Source organism: Barbus barbus, assembly GCF_936440315.1.
Source record: "Barbus barbus genome assembly, chromosome: 24".
NCBI classification, from domain to species: domain Eukaryota; kingdom Metazoa; phylum Chordata; class Actinopteri; order Cypriniformes; family Cyprinidae; genus Barbus; species Barbus barbus.
In genome coordinates this window covers 4,841,841-4,858,184 of record NC_136752.1, presented here as the reverse complement: position 1 = coordinate 4,858,184, position 16,344 = coordinate 4,841,841, and the positions used below count along the sequence as shown (strand labels likewise).

At 35.3% G+C, this 16,344-nt stretch overlaps 2 protein-coding genes across 3 annotated transcripts in view; one reads left to right on the top strand and one right to left on the bottom strand.

The window, feature by feature from the left end:
* Window positions 1-1,038: 1,038 nt before the first annotated feature.
* ndufaf7 (NADH:ubiquinone oxidoreductase complex assembly factor 7) lies at window positions 1,039-13,057 on the top strand. Of its 2 annotated transcripts, XM_079374846.1 has the most exons (10): window positions 1,039-1,196; window positions 2,709-2,869; window positions 5,366-5,446; window positions 5,540-5,650; window positions 6,539-6,749; window positions 6,850-6,908; window positions 7,050-7,163; window positions 7,655-7,798; window positions 11,026-11,199; window positions 12,296-13,057. In XM_079374846.1, exons 1-10 carry the CDS (start codon window positions 1,157-1,159, stop codon window positions 12,464-12,466), a joined length of 1,266 nt encoding a protein of 421 aa, XP_079230972.1. In that variant the 5' UTR covers window positions 1,039-1,156; the 3' UTR covers window positions 12,467-13,057. The 2 variants fall into 2 exon arrangements, with proteins under 2 accessions (XP_079230972.1, XP_079230973.1); XM_079374847.1 differs by lacking the exons at window positions 1,039-1,196; window positions 2,709-2,869 and adding an exon at window positions 4,775-4,816.
* cebpz (CCAAT enhancer binding protein zeta) overlaps window positions 12,606-16,344 on the bottom strand; it is a gene marked incomplete at its 5' end in the record, with an annotated part of 19,159 nt that continues 15,420 nt past the window's right edge. Inside the window, 3 exon segments of the mRNA XM_079376123.1 lie at window positions 12,606-13,512; window positions 15,140-15,221; window positions 15,739-15,809. Of these exon segments, the coding sequence (XP_079232249.1) occupies window positions 13,367-13,512; window positions 15,140-15,221; window positions 15,739-15,809 (299 nt within the window). The 3' untranslated portion in view covers window positions 12,606-13,366.

Below are 16,344 nucleotides of genomic sequence, written 5' to 3'. Positions count from 1 at the left end.
CAAAACAAAAGGGAGTCCTTGCACAGGCTCCATGGCAGGTTTCATGTAACGTTAGATTTTAAAATTCTCATGCTTGCATACAAGGCTTTTCATGGTTTGGCCCCTAAATATCTGTCAGAATTTTGCTTTGATGCATGCTTTCATTTTGGTGTTTTGTATTTCAATTGATTTGTACTTTTCTAAAGTGCTATAAAAGGTGCTATAAAAATATTGTTTATTATTATTAGGCCTATTATTATTCAGCCAGTCTAAATCAAAGCAGCTTAAAATCATGTTGTTAACATCTTAATGCCTTATAGTCACATTCATATTTTTATCTTCAACAAATTTAATACATTTAGAATTACATCTGTTGCATTAATGTAGTGAAGGGATGCCATCAGAATAAGAGTTCAAACAGTTAATAAAAAACATTGCAATAATCCACACAACTCCAGTCTGATGTTTAATGTCTTGTTAAGAGAAAAGCTAGCATGTTTGTAAGAAACAAATCCATCAATCAAGATAATTTAACTTCCGTCACTTCTGGTCAGAATATCATAATCAATAATAATGATTCTTCCAGTGACTTCCAGTGTTTGGACTCTCATTCTAACAGCACCCATTCACAAGTTTTATAAGCTAACATAGTATGCTTTGGATTATTGTATGTAACCCTCATTGTCTTTTGTTCTTATTTTGTCTAGGCCTATTTGTTGTTCTTTTATTGCATTAAAAGAAAAATCTTGGAGAGCAGGTGAACTATAATTTTATAGAATATATTATCTGTCGGTTGGTTCAAGAATGATTTTAATATTAAATATTATGTAAATAATAATTTAAATTATATAAATTGATACTATTATAGCCTATTACTTACAAATGGTTCAAAGGCACAAAATAATACGTGCTTATGGGCAAATGTATGTCTAAATTTAGCATAAACGTCAATAAATGAAATCATGAATGTACACACTACAAAATAGTAGGTGGCGGTATTGCACCTTCAAGCCGCCATTAAATCCAAAAGAAGAAAGAAGAAGAAGCTCAACCTCAGCCAATCAGAACAAAGGACTTGTGACAGACAGCATGTTGATAGTCTGTAAATGTAGCACGTCAATGTTCATTTCCATGATTATTGTTATATGACTTCGACGCATTAAATTAGGCGAGCAGCATGAGGGTTCTGCTGAGGCTGAAGCGGCTAATGCCAGAAGGTGAGATTAGTTTATTTTAATCAGAGTGATGCACTGCTATATTGGCAATGGAACACTGCAGAACATCAAAATATATTGTGTAATATTCATACACAATATGAAGTGTGTAATAAACGTGTCAGACAGTAGTGTGCATCTTTTGTTATGATCTCACTGCGTTGCATGCTTAGCTCTGCGAGTGTCATCCTCGGCGGAAAATAAAACATTTCTTAACTTTTGGCATTCAGATCCAATAACTGTTAAATACTGTGTATACGGAAAATACGCCGCTGGTTACATATGTGTACATATGCTACTCCGAAGCTTGTGTCAAAAAAATTAAATAAAAATAATAATACAAATAATAATAAAAAAAAATTACATATGCTACTCCAAAGCTTGTGTCAAAAACACAAACAAAAAAAAAAAACATAATAATACAAATAAACAAAAAAGAAATACATATGCTACTCCGAAGGTTGTCAAAAAAAAAAAAAAAAAACATAATAATACAAATAAACAAAAAAAATTACATATGCTACTCCGAAGGTTGTCAAAAAAAAAAAAATTTAATAATACAAACAAACAAAAAAAATTACATATGCTACTCCGAAGCTTGTCAAATTTAAAAAAAAAAAAAATAATACAAATAAACAATTTTTTTTTTACATATGCTACTCCGAAGCTTGTCAAAAAAAAAAACAAATTAATAATACAAAAAAAAATAAAAAATTACATATGCTACTCCGAAGCTTGTCAAAAAAAAATAAAAATTAATAATCCAAAAAAAAATAATAATTACATATGCTACTCCGAAGCTTGTCAAAAAAAAAAAAAATTACATATGCTACTCCGAAGCTTGTCAAAAAAAATAAATAAATAATACAAATAAACCCAAAAAAAATTACATATGCTACTCCTCCAAAGCTGGTCAAAAACATTTTTTATAATACAAATAAACAAAAAAATTACATTTAATTAAACACGAAAGATCATAGAATTATCTCATAAACCCATATTTTCTGAACACTTGAAAATTAGAGCACACGTAGTATTGGATCATTCTGTGACAGAAATTCTTACCAGGGTTAGCTGTATTACTACTGTTTTGCTGTATATAAGTAAACAGGGTCTAAGTGTCTTGTGGACTGCCTTGTGACACAGTTGTTTCTGAATATGAAAGTTCACCTAAAAGTGACAATTTAGTCATTAATATCGCCCTGATGTTGTTTAATGCTGTATATGACTTTTTTTTCAAACCACAAAATACCATTTTTCAGACCATTTTTTTTTTTAATTGTCCCACTTGTAGGCCTACTTATCTATATAATGGCTGCAAATAGTGACCAGCTTCAGGCTTTAAAAGAAAATGCAAAAGTATCACAGAATGATCACATACAACTTTTGGCATATTTTGCATGTGGTCTTACAATATACGGTATGATGACAACTAAACCAAAATTTAATTTGGCGATACTTTGGTGAATAACCCACAATCACTCATGAGTTATGATGCAATGGTGTCTGTTGTAGTGCGGTGGACCATGTGGCAAAACAGATCCTGCTCAAACTCTTCCATCCAGAGACTGGAGACTAACGCATCCATCCATAAACATCTTATCTCCAAAATTACTGCCACGGGTCCAATTTCAGTAGCTGAGTACATGAGGGAGGCACTCACCAATCCAGTGGCGGTATGTATCACGTCACATTTATTTTTTGTACTGTATATTATCGAACTGTTAAACTTTTTGTGTCCTCACAATTAGCGCTGGGTTAAAATATAGCTTTTCACATGAATCACAATCCTTACAACTAAATATTGGTTATTCAAATCCCAAGATGATTTTTTAATGTGTGTCTTTTTTCTGTGGATGAATGTAATTTTTTTAGGTTGGGCTAATAGATTATGGCAAAAGTCATAATAATTCTGGTCAATATTGAAATCACAATTATGTCACACAATTGATGGACAATATGATCAACTTTTTTATTTTTAAATAAAGGTTCCTCAAAACAATTATAGAAGGCAAATAAACTTACAATCAGAGAAAAGACACTAATCACAAATAAAAATGATGAATAAATACAACAGAACAAAGATACAGATGAAATAAGCAGTGCTCTAAGTTTTCCAGTAAGGTCTACGAACAATAGTTTTTAAGTAATTTATAGCTTACAACAGAAATTGAATAAAGTCAGATGGGGAACAGTGGTTCTCATTCACTAATAATTGCATAGATTATGGATATGCATGGTTGAACTTCTCACAAAACAAAAAGGGCCGAATTCACAGCACATGTATATGCACATGAATATGTTCTTAAAGGAATAGTTCACCTCAAAAAGGAAATTTTGTCATTATTTATTCACCCTCATGTGGTTCCAAACCTGTATAGGTTTCTTTCTTATGTTGAACACGAAAGAAGATATTTTGAAGAATGCTGGTAGTCTTGAATTGAACAAGAAAGTCTTAATTATGAGGTCAAGAGGTCTTAAATTTGGAGGAAAGTCCAGAATTGCGATATGGCTGAATGTGACGATTAAACTTCAAAAGGCTATGATTTATTGAAATAGTCCGGTGCTGCGCTGCTTTGTGTAATTTACTGTCTTTACCTGGAAAACCGGTATATTTCTGCTGAACGGGACACCTGCTGGCAGAGAATGAATCAGTTAACAGGTTAAACTAGTGTGCTTACGAGTTTCACTGCACGATTCAGTCGATTAAAATACATTTAGAATGATCACATAATTTAAGATATGGGGGCAGAAAATGTATAGCCTATGTTTATATCATTTCATATAGTTAATATCACACGAAGAGTGACATTTGTTTTTTCTCTCCAAAAATCAGCATGATTACAAATGTGTTATTGATTTTATGCAACAGTTCAATAAACAAGAAGTTAATATTAAGAGACTTACGTTTTAGACACCATTAACATTAAACAGTGTGTAAATAAATCTAAATGCCACTTCAGCTGCGTTGCAAAGATACATGTTGTTGATACTGATTTCATTTGCTTGGAAACAGCCCAAATGCAAGAATTTGGCCCAAAAAATGATGCACACTTTTAGAAAAATTGGCTTAAAGGTAAAAATGCCCATAAAACTTGTTGGAAAAGACTCATTTCTATCACTGCTGTGAACTGACCACACAGAATATCAAAAAGATTCTGGCGTCAGCTGTCCATGGTAATCTTTAAGATACCAGCACAATAACACACTCAGCAAAATATCGTCTAATTATCATTATTGATAAAATCACAGAAAATATCAAGATATTATTTTTTGCCAATTTCGCACACCTCTAATTCATGTTATTTAATTTATGTAATAATTTATTGATAATAATTGATCAAATCAATATTATTCATACTTTTGACTTATCCATTTTCTTAAAAATGGTTTAAAGGCTGAAATGTAAAGTTTATCATTTTATAAAACTTATTGTTTTTGTGAAAACTAATGTAAATGCTTACATAATGTAAACTAATGTAAAATGCTTTTTACAGACATTTTACAGGTTAATATGGTACTATAGACATTGCCCTGCCCCACTTATATGGTATTCATTTTATTTGTGCAGGTCTTAAAAAGTCTTAAATTTGAGCCTTAGACAGATTTGGAACGACATGAGGGTGAGTAGGCCAGATGTTGACAGAATTTTCATTTTTGAGGTGAACTATTCCTTTAACCTCGTTCCAGAGTTTGTATTATTTTAAATGAGCAGCCGCGTACCCAATGTTAGTCATTTGCATAAGGGCTTTTCACACAACCTTTCCTTTGCAGCATTTTCCCACTCTCTGCATATGACATATGTTGTTGACCAAATGACTGAATTTTGTTGTCTTTAAGGATATGAATATTACATCATTTCGTAGCTTAGTAACATGTTATCAAATAGAACAATATTTTATCTGTAGCTCAGAGAATGTTAAAATAGCCCTGTAATAAACAAAATGTGGTAAAAACAATATGAGCTTGGTGAGACGGAAAGATCAAGTCTCCTAATGCATGTAATTTTTAGAAGCAGGTCATTCTGTATGCAAAGTTTTTATGGATTATATGGATGTCTATGCATTAATGCAAACACATACCCACCCACCCACTTGTAGACATTATAAGAGGTAGTTAGATAGCAAGTGCTCTTCCACCAAAGACTAAAAGTCTGCTGTTTGCCTTTTTAGGGATATTACGTGAAAAATGACATGCTTGGAGCAGGTGGTGATTTTATTACGTCACCAGAAATCAGTCAAATTTTCGGAGAGGTAAGCATGGTTTTGAATAAAATGATGACTGATACCTGCAACCATATAAAAATACTTTCTTATTTTATAACAGTTATATATGGTCTTCCACAGCTGTTGGGTGTCTGGTGTGTCAGTGAGTGGATGGCGGCTGGGAAATCCAGCATGTTCCAGTTAGTGGAGCTCGGACCAGGTAGAGGCTCATTGGCCAGTGACATCCTGAGGGTAAATACTCCAATGAGTATTTTTTGGTTTAAACACCCCATCGCCTGTTAGACTGTGATTGTCTGGTAGAGGAAGGTGCTATAAAATTGACTAATATTGGCACCTTTGGTAAATATGAGCAAAACAAGCTATCTATCATCTTGGTCTTTCATTTCATTTTCACTCACTTTTATTTCAAGTATAATTGTGTGTCACAATGATGCTTAATGATGTTGAAGAACACTTGGCAAAGGATTTGAAAACATTCCTCCATACAGAATCTCCAGGTTAAGAGGTTCATGCTTGTAGGATGAGCTGACGAGGAGAGCCCATGGGTTTCTTAAGGGGCAAACTCCAGGAGAAAGTTTGTACACCCCATGTGTAAATGATTTTGTGTTTTCTTGTGCATTCCAGGACCCAGTGTTAGGAGAGGGCACCTCTCTGACATTTTGGAAAGAGTAACAAATTCATTTCATATTTATTGAGAGAATAAGTATTTTCATTTACAACTAAGAGTTATTTTCATTTTTAACTTTCCAAATTCAGTTAAGTATTTGAACAGCATATTCCGCATCTTAAAAAAAAATTATTATATGAAAAACTTGATTCTGATTGGTCAGTCGCAACAGTTTGAGGTGTGTTATTCCCTGATAACAACCGTCGTCATTAACAACACTGAATAACACACCGCCCACCCAGTTTGCAAATCCCTCAGATTTGCAAACTAGAGCTGATGAGTGGAGTCAGGTGTGTTAGATAAGGGAGACATACAAAAGGTGCAGGCCAGGGGGTCCTCCAGGACAGGTTTAGGAAGCACTGGACTAGAGTATCAAAAGGAAAGCATTATGTACTTACAAGTGTGGGGATACTTTGAATTTTTATATAAACAAGTGTGATCATATGTGACAGGTCTTCAGTCAGTTGAAAACTGTCCTGGGTGAGACGGATATCTCTGTTCATCTTGTGGAGGTCAGCCCAAAGTTGAGCCAATTTCAGGCTGAATGTCTAACTGGAGATAATACACAGCCCAGTGATTGTGATCAGCCTGTTTACCGCAGTGGTACCACACGTACAGGCCTGCCTGTATACTGGTACCGCAGGATAGAGGACATCCCAAGAGGTACGGATGCATCAAACTGTCATGTAACTCACACAAACTCTAGTTGATGGGAAATGAACCTCTTAGTTTGTTGTAGCTAAAATCTGCTTTCCTTTGCCAGGTTTTAGTGTCTTCCTTGCCCATGAGTTTTTTGACGCTTTACCCATTCACAAGTTTCAGGTACATTGGACTATTAACTTCTGTATTCTCATGAAATAGTAAAAATGTTAGGATTCATTTTAAATAATTTTTCAAACATGCATTTTAAATGAACATTAGCATTACCTTACAGGCCAAAATCTATTTTTCTTTTTCTTTTAGAGAACAGAGAAAGGCTGGCGGGAGGTGATGGTTGATATTGATCCTGAAAGTCCAGAAAAACTGAGATTTGTGGTCTCTCACAGTCCTACACTTGCCTCCAGCGTTCTTATACAGGTGAGTTCTCCCTCTTTTGTTAACATTTGTCATGTGGCTGATTACAGGCAGCCGATGGGAAGAAATGCAATATTAATTTTACAATTTTAATTCTATTGTACATTTAAAAATAACAGCAATGCTTTCCTAAATAGTAAGGTTAAACTGAAATATCTAATAAAAATATATACAAATAATATAATAAATAAATTTCAACACTTTAACAACAATTAACGTATCGTGATGTATAGTTACAGCATTTGCTGGCTAAAGAGGTGACACCAGCCAGTCAATTTCCGACTACCTGGAGTGGTGTAATGTCAAAAAACCCATCAAACATTAAATATCATAAGAGGGATGACCCCTATAGATGCTCATGACTAAAAAAATATCTAAAAAATATCAGATCATTTTATTGTGTTTTGAACTGTGTTTTAAAAAGATTTCTTGGTTTCATTATCTGGGGCATGCTTGTTTTTCACTGACTGAACCCTGTAAATTATTCTTTTTAGAAAGATGAAAACCGACAGCATGTGGAAGTATGTCCAGAAGGTGGAGTCATTGTTCAGAAACTGGCCAATCGGATTGCAGAGGACGGAGGCGCAGCCTTGATTGTAGACTATGGACATGATGGAACAAAAACCGATACTTTCAGAGTAAGTGCCATAATAGTCAACTCTCTCAGGCTTTCTAATGCTTATTCCATCCTCAACAGATTTGTTAATAAAATATGTTTTATTTCCTTTGGCTATGGTTTTTTAAATGACTGTACATACAACTTAGGTTGCAAGGAAGTATAATCAGAAGGTGCATTATACAGTGAGGTATGTAAATGGCATATGTTTGTATATGGCCAATGACCTTAACGGCATCCGGAGGTAGAAATGTGCAAAATATCAGAGAAATGTGCAAAATAACAGAGGGAATAATAAGAGCATTGTTAGTGAGGAGTGCAGACAGGTTATTGAACAGTGCATTTTATTTTTTTAACCATTAGGTGGTTTATCTTGGATGTAGTATTCAGCGCCTGAGGTTGGAGTTCAGTAGGCTGACAGCTGAGGGAAAGAAACTGTTCATTACTCGACAGACTCAATGAACAAATTTTTCATGAATGATCCATAACCAGTTCATAGAACGGCAATGAATAGACTAATGGAAGTTACAAATAGATACATCATCTGGAGTTATTTCAAACCAAGTAAATGCAGAGCTAATTGGGACACCGAGTGATGATGTTCTGTTATTATTGTTGATAAATGATCAACAAAACCAGTATTTTGATCATTTGCATTTAAAATTAAATTCAGGTACCTTAATTGTAATTATGAGTTTCAATTTCAGATATAATGTGGCTATAAATACTAATTTTATCCTTGGAATAAAAAATATTGAGACTGGATTTTGTTAGTACTTTAATATTTGAATATTTAAAATGTACTTCCCTTATGTTGATTCTGTCTTAATTTGAGAATTCTTTATGTAAGGATATTTCTAATAACACATTTTTATGTTAGGTGCAATTAATCATAATTTGCTAGTTTTAAAACTTTAATTGCTTCACAAACCTGCTAATTAGTGTTTTGCAAAAATTAATTTTTGGAATATCTAACCATGACCCTAATTTAAGCTTTCTTGCAGTCAGGTGTTGTTTATCATCATCTTATACTTGATGGAGTCTGTGATGCCATGTATCCTAACAAGTTTTTCAGGGCCTTTGAAAGAAAAACAGCCACACAACATCGAAGATCTACCACCACACTTAGGGATGAGATGCTTTTCTGGTATCAGCTGGTATCACCTGATCATAGTTTTGTGCTTCCTGTCCACAAGACCCAAATAACATCTACAGTTATTCTTGGAGTTTCTTTGACCACTTGAACCATCCTGCTTACTGTGTGTGATGGCCCTTTTTAACTATTGAGCTGTTTTCTTATTGCCATCTCCTAATTTAACTCTAAATTTAGCTTTTCACCTTATATTATTATATATGCTATACCATTATATACAGTCAGGTCCATAAATATTGGGACATCGACACAATTCTAACATTTTTGGCTCTATACACCACCACAATGGATTTCAAATGAAACAAACAAGATGTGCTTTAACTGCAGACTGTCAGCTTTAATTTGAGGGTATTTACATCCAAATCAGGTGAACGGTGTAGGAATTACAACAGTTTGCATATGTGCCTCCCACTTGTTAAGGGACCAAAAGTAATGGGACAGAATAATAATCATAAATCAAACTTTCACTTTTTAATACTTGGTTGCAAATCCTTTGCAGTCAATTACAGCCTGAAGTCTGGAACGCATAGACCTCACCAGACGCTGGGTTTCATCCCTGGTGCTGCTCTGCCAGGCCTCTACTGCAACCGTCTTCAGTTCCTGCTTGTTCTTGGGGCATTTTCCCTTCAGTTTTGTCTTCAGCAAGTGAAATGCATGCTCAATCGGATTCAGGTCAGGTGATTGACTTGGCCATTGCATAACAGTCCACTTCTTTCCCTTCAAAAACTCTTTGGTTGCTTTTGCAGTATGCTTTGGGTCATTGTCCATCTGGACTGTGAAGCGCCGTCCAGTGAGTTCTGAAGCATTTGGCTGAATATGAGCAGATGATAATGCCCGAAACACTTCAGAATTCATCCTGCTGCTTTTGTCAGCAGTCACATCATCAATAAATACAAGAGAACCAGTTCCACTGGCAGCCACACTACCACCACCATGCTTCATTGATGAGGTGGTATGCTTAGGATCATGAGCAGTTCCTTTCCTTCTCCATACTCTTCTCTTCCCATCACTCTGGTACAAGTTGATCTTGGTCTCATCTGTCCATAGGATGTTGTTCCAGAACTGTGAAGGCTTTTTTAGATGTCGTTTGGCAAACTCTAATCTGGCCTTCCTGTTTTTGAGGCTCACCAATGGTTTACATCTTGTGGTGAACCCTCTGTATTCACTCTGGTGAAGTCTTCTCTTGATTGTTGACTTTGACACACATACACCTACCACCTGGAGATTGTTCTTGATCTGGCCAACTGTTGTGAAGGGTGTTTTCTTCACCAGGGAAAGAATTCTTCGGTCATCCACCACAGTTGTTTTCCGTGGTCTTCCGGGTCTTTTGGTGTTGCTGAGCTCACCAGTGCGTTCCTTCTTTTTAAGAATGTTCCAGACAGTTGTTTTGGCCACGCCTAATGTTTTTGCTATCTCTCTGATGGGTTTGTTTTGTTTTTTCAGCTAATGATGGCTTGCTTCACTGATAGTGACAGCTCTTTGGATCTCATCTTGACAGTTGACAGCAACAGATTCCAAATGCAAATAGCACACTTGAAATGAACTCTGGACCTTTTATCTGCTCATTGTAATTGGGATAATGAGGGAATAACACACACCTGGCCATGGAACAGCTGAGAAGCCATTTGTCCCATTACTTTTGGTCCCTTAACAAGTGGGAGGCACATATGCAAACTGTTGGAATTCCTACACCGTTCACCTGATTTGGATGTAAATACCCTCAAATTAAAGCAGACAGACTGCAGTTAAAGCACATCTTGTTCGTTTCATTTGAAATCCATTGTGGTGGTGTATAGAGCCAAAAATGTTAGAATTGTGTCGATGTCCCAATATTTATGGACCTGACTGTATGCTCCAGTGGAACAGGAAGTCATGTTTTGCTACATAAGTGTTCATAATCACTCAGGTGAACTTAAAAATGTACAATATAAAAAGGAATATACTCCCCAGAAAGTTCAGTTCCATTGATTGAGTGTAGATTTACATTCATTTTACAAATGTTGGCCCAAAATCCATCCACTGATTCCACATGAGATTGATCTGTTTTCTGAAATTTGGGTCAGGCAGTCACCGTATTTTGTTCATTTCTGTGGCAGGGCTTTAAAGGCCATCAAATCCACAATGTCTTGGAGGCACCTGGCATGGCAGACTTGACGGCAGATGTTGACTTCAGTTACCTGAGGAAAATGACAGGAAATGAGGTGACCTGCTTGGGACCCATCACGCAAAGATCCTTCCTGAAGAACATGGGCATTGACTCGCGCTTGCAGGTGAGAATCACGATACTAATGTCTGTGTGCTTCCTCCACAAGCATTCTGAGCAAAGTTTTGAGTTTAAGGCCAGTGGAAAACTATTGGATACCGTTTAAAAATTTAATTTCAGTCATTTTTAAAATGCTGTTCTTTTGAACTTTGTATTCATCGAATAATCCTAAAAAATTAATATGAAAAAAAAAAGAAAAGTGAAAGAATGAAAACAATGAAAAGTTTATTGCCCCGCAATGGCAAAACTGTCCAAGATATAAATACATTTACATTTAGCTGACGCTTTTATCCAAAGCGACTTACAATTGCTATATATGTCAGAGGTCGCACGCCTCTGGAGCAACTAGGGGTTAAGTGTCTTGCTCAGGGACACATTGGTGTCTCACAGTGGATTCGAACCCGGGTCTCTCACACCAACGTCATGTGTCTTATCCACTGCGCCATCACCACCCACTTTTATACAAAATACATTTGTTCATAATTTAGCATCTTCAGTGTCTTGGCCTGATGTTGACCAAGTTTGATGAAGATCTTTTCAAGCCTTGCGATCTGAGGAATGTTTTCTATGTGTTTTTGCAGCGTTGTTTAAGAATCCATTCGGTTTTTATTCAGTGCTCATTGAGTTATGTGTATCGCATAGCCTCTCATAAACAACAAAGTGTAAACACTGTCATTATATTGTTATAATATAAGTGATTTAGTATAAAAGGGATTAACAAACCAAGCTGTTTTTTTTGTTAGTTCAGAAAACACATGCAGTCTCTGTATTATTACATTCCTGATCTGGACCCCAATTAGTCAAATACTAACATTATTATGACTATGTTGGTTTTTAAGCCAGGTTTACACGCACCTAATCATGTTAAGGATAAATACTTTATATATTTAAAATAAAACTGTTATGTGTATGTGTACCTACTTAACAATATTTTGGGGACAAATTTGTACCCGGAAGTGAGCTAAAAAAGCTTCCTAAAACAAAAACTGTTGTATTAGCCGACCTCTATACGAATCTCCCTTAAATACTTGGGGTTTAACCCTTAGCTTTGGCAAAGTTGTTGTTTTAACTCTTCTCATTTGCTTTGTCGCATTCTGTTTTAGGTCCTCTTGAGGAACTGTCATGACCCTTCCACCAGAGCGCAGCTCATCCACAGCTACGACATGCTAATTAACCCTGAGAAAATGGGACACAGGTTTCAGTTCTTCTCTGTGCTTAATCCTCAGTATAAAGGAATGCCAGTGGCTGGCTTTGCTGAGCTGGACATGCAGTGAAAAGACTGTAAATGGATATATTGTAGCAGCATCTACATGTTTAACTAGACAACCAGATGTTATCTTGTGCTACAGATGTGCATTCGACTGTGCTTGATTGTCCGGCTTAGGTGAAATATATATTTTATTGTTTGATGGTCTCCACTCTCTTTTTTTAATAAATACACAAAAAAATGTGCAAAGCAGTGAGTTCCCAGGACAGGAGTTGAGAACCACGATATTAGACCCCTCTGAGGTCTAGGTGTGGTCTGATATTTGAAGCAGTTAATGTTAACTCTTTTACAAGCCAAAAAAGGGAGGCAAAGGCAGGAAATTGGAAAGATGGGATATGAGTGAGTAGAGCTTATTGAATACTCTTAGTATCATCTTTATCTTTGCCGTGCCTGACTTGGTTCGACCAATACTGCATCCATGTCCCAACATCTAGTTGTAGGCCTTCCCAAAAGTGTCTTTTAAAATATTGTGATGCAATGGAAAAAAATATGCTGACATATTTCATATGCTCTGTTCACACTATAACTGGTGGAAGAATATTGTGCTCAATATGTTTACTGATGACCACTGACTTAAACATATTTGTATGTGACGACCAAAAAAAAATAAAACACTGGAAAACAGATATTATTCAAGATATTAACATTTTAAAGCATAACAGATAAAGCATTTTCTAAACTATGGATGAACCCCGGATTTAATACAACACTGCAAACGCCAGAAACAGCCAATACTGGCTAAACCACTTTACAGCTAGTATATTTTAGAAACATTCGATAGCATTCTCCCCTCTTATGTATATTACAGGAATTTCTTGGTTCTAAGGCACAGGTGTAGCAGATCAGGAGGTCTGGTCCACCAAGTGGGAGAAAGATATTAGAAAATTATTATTCTAGTTTCTGGTCATCACTTCTTCCTTTTGACACTCTTCAGATTTTTGGCCTTTCCGAACTTTTTCTTGTTGAACATGGCCTTTTTCCGTCGCAGAGTTTTGACATCTCTACCATGGATCCAGTCATTCCGTTTAACTTCCCACTTCAGCTGCTTAACATCTGATTGAAGAGACACAGGAAAATGAGGTAAGATTTCACTCCACAATAGCAGCAAGCAGGGTTTCAGCAGGATTTTTAAGCTCAAATTTAAGACCTTTTTTAAGACCTGCACAAATAAAATTAATACCATATGAGTGGGGCAGAGCAATGTCTATAGTACCATATTAACCTGTAAAATGTCTGTAAAAAGCATTATTTACAATTCAGATACAAGTTTTCACAAAAACAAAAAGTTTTATAAAATGATAAACTTTACATTTCAGCCTTTAAGCCATTTTTAAGAAAATGGATAAGTCAAAAGTATGAATAATATTGATTTGATCAATTATTATCAATAAATTACTACATAAATTAAATAACATGAATTAGGGGTCTGCGAAATTGGCAAAAAATGATATCTTGATATTTTCTGGGATTTTATCAATAATGATAATTAGACGATATTTTGCTGAGTGTGTTATTGTGCTGGTATCTTAAAGATTACCATGGACAGCTGACGCCAGAATCTTTTTGATATTCTGTGTGGTCAGTTCACAGCAGTGATAGAAATGAGTCTTTTCCAACAAGTTTTATGGGCATTTTTACCTTTAAGCCAATTTTTCTAAAAGTGTGCATAATATTTTGGGCCAAATTCTTGCATTTGGGCTGTTTCCAAGCAAATGAAATCAGTATCAACAACATGTATCTTTGCAACGCAGCTGAAGTGGCATTTAGATGTATTTACACACTGTTTAATGCGGCTCAGAGGGACATAGAATGCTGACCTGCAGTTACAAATGCATAAATGATGTTTTGGATTGTAGTTGGCAGTAAGTCAGTGTTAATAAGGGAGTCATTGCGATTGAACCGAATCATTTAAACAGTTGATTCATTCAGGAACGAATCACCGTCATGTTGCTCAGAGACACAAAACAGGTTTTGAATGATTTTTCTTTTAGAAATGGAGCAAAAGCAGGAAATATGGTGTCTAAAACATAAGTCTTTTAATATTAACTTCTTGTTTATTGAACTGTTGCATAAAATCAATAACACATTTGTAATCATGCTGATTTTTGGAGAGAAAAAACAAATGTCACTCTTCGTGTGATATTAACTATATGAAATGATATAAATATAGGCTATACATTTTCTGCCCCCATATCTTAAATGATGTGATCATTCTAAATGTATTTTAATCGACTGAATCGTGCAGTGAAACTCGTAAGCACACTAGTTTAACCTGTTAACTGATTCATTCTCTGCCAGCAGGTGTCCCGTTCAGCAGAAATATACCGGTTTTCCAGGTAAAGACAGTAAATTACACAAAGCAGCGCAGCACCGGACTATTTCAATAAATCATAGCCTTTTGAAGTTTAATCGTCACATTCAGCCATATCGCAATTCTGGTCTTTCCTCCAAATTTAAGACCTCTTGAAATCATAATTAAGACTTTCTTGTACAATTTAAGACATTTTAAGGCCTTAAATTTGATACCACTAAATTTAAGACTTTTTAGGAGCCCGCGGAAACCCCGAGCAAGTCCGCAGTTTCTTCCAACAGATTTCACTCACAGAAACAGTTTGAGGCAATTGATAAAACATTTCTCTTTATTATTGTGTATGAACAAAAATCTATTTTCAGCACTCACCAGCTTTGTCCGTATTGGCCATTGCATTCATATCACTGTTGTCAAACTTCAAGCTTGTGTTTTCTTCCAGCAAACAGCCAAACTGTTTAAAAAGACAATAGAAAGACATTTTCTTTTCATTCAACGGCATTTTGTTAAAGGTGCTTAAAATCTCCTCTCTTCTGAGGTGCTGTACGTGCAAATGTGTCTAATTTACTAAGAATTATTTACAAATGTACATTTTGTCTGTAAATTTGCTCATTGCATATATAATAGGGCACGTTTTTGGTGTGGGAATAACTAGTAAAGCACTTCCATCATAACTGTGGGTGGAGTCACCACCCCAGCTTTAACTTGAGACTTGAGACTGTAAACTGTCTGCAAAAATGGCCTTGGTGTAATTCACTACTAGACAAAGTGGTACCAATTAGCCACTGTAACTTTCACTGTCATGAAAAGAGGGTGAAATCAGAGTGACACAAAACATGAAAGTAACACTGTTGCAACAGAAAACAGAGAAATACACTGTTTGATATTTATAAAATACTATAGTCTTTATAAAAATGTAAAATATGTTGTGAAGTGTAACATGGTTTTCATTCAACCCATAAATCATCTACCTCTTCAGCTGATGCAAACACTGACTGGTCCTCCATTTTTTCTTTCTTTTTCTTCTTTGCAGGTTGAGCACCTTACACACACACACACACAAAAAGGAAACTGAGTTGATTAAGCTGATTGGGGAAAATGTTGGGGTGAATCTTACAAAAACACTCAAAATAAAATAAATGGAGAAAAAAAAAAAATCCAGTCAATTTTTAGGGGTAGCCAAACTGGAGTGCTACCATCCTGAACCCTGAACCAGCTAATTAATCGGAACTGGCAAAGTGCTATAATTAAATACTTTGTTCCAGAGCCATTTACTCTGCTTATACCAGAGCTACCATACCACATAAATATAATAAAAAAATGGTTTCATCCTTTGTTGTAATTAAAACAGAAAGGTTGCTGTGTGAACAAAAAATTATCAAAAGAAAATCTTAAATTGTAAATGCAGTGAAAACATATTTTAATGAATGTGATAATGTATCAAAAGTGAAAACTTTATACCTAAAATTTTAAGCTGCAATAGTTTTAAATGAAAACTAATTCGGACTTATTTACTCATGCAATATATTTTAAAAAACCTTTGATTTGAGTGAATGTGGTCTTGAAAGGTTTTGTAA

What these genes read in the sequence shown, in the direction of transcription:
- ndufaf7 (XM_079374846.1), top strand. Translation starts at nt 1,157, where the DNA reads ATGAGGGTTCTGCTGAGGCTGAAGCGGCTAATGCCAGAAG. An exon ending in GATAGAGGACATCCCAAGAG is followed by an intron (nt 6,750 to 6,849) that starts GTACGGATGCAT and finishes TTCCTTTGCCAG; the next exon opens with GTTTTAGTGTCTTCCTTGCC. An exon ending in CCTCCAGCGTTCTTATACAG is followed by an intron (nt 7,164 to 7,654) that starts GTGAGTTCTCCC and finishes TATTCTTTTTAG; the next exon opens with AAAGATGAAAACCGACAGCA.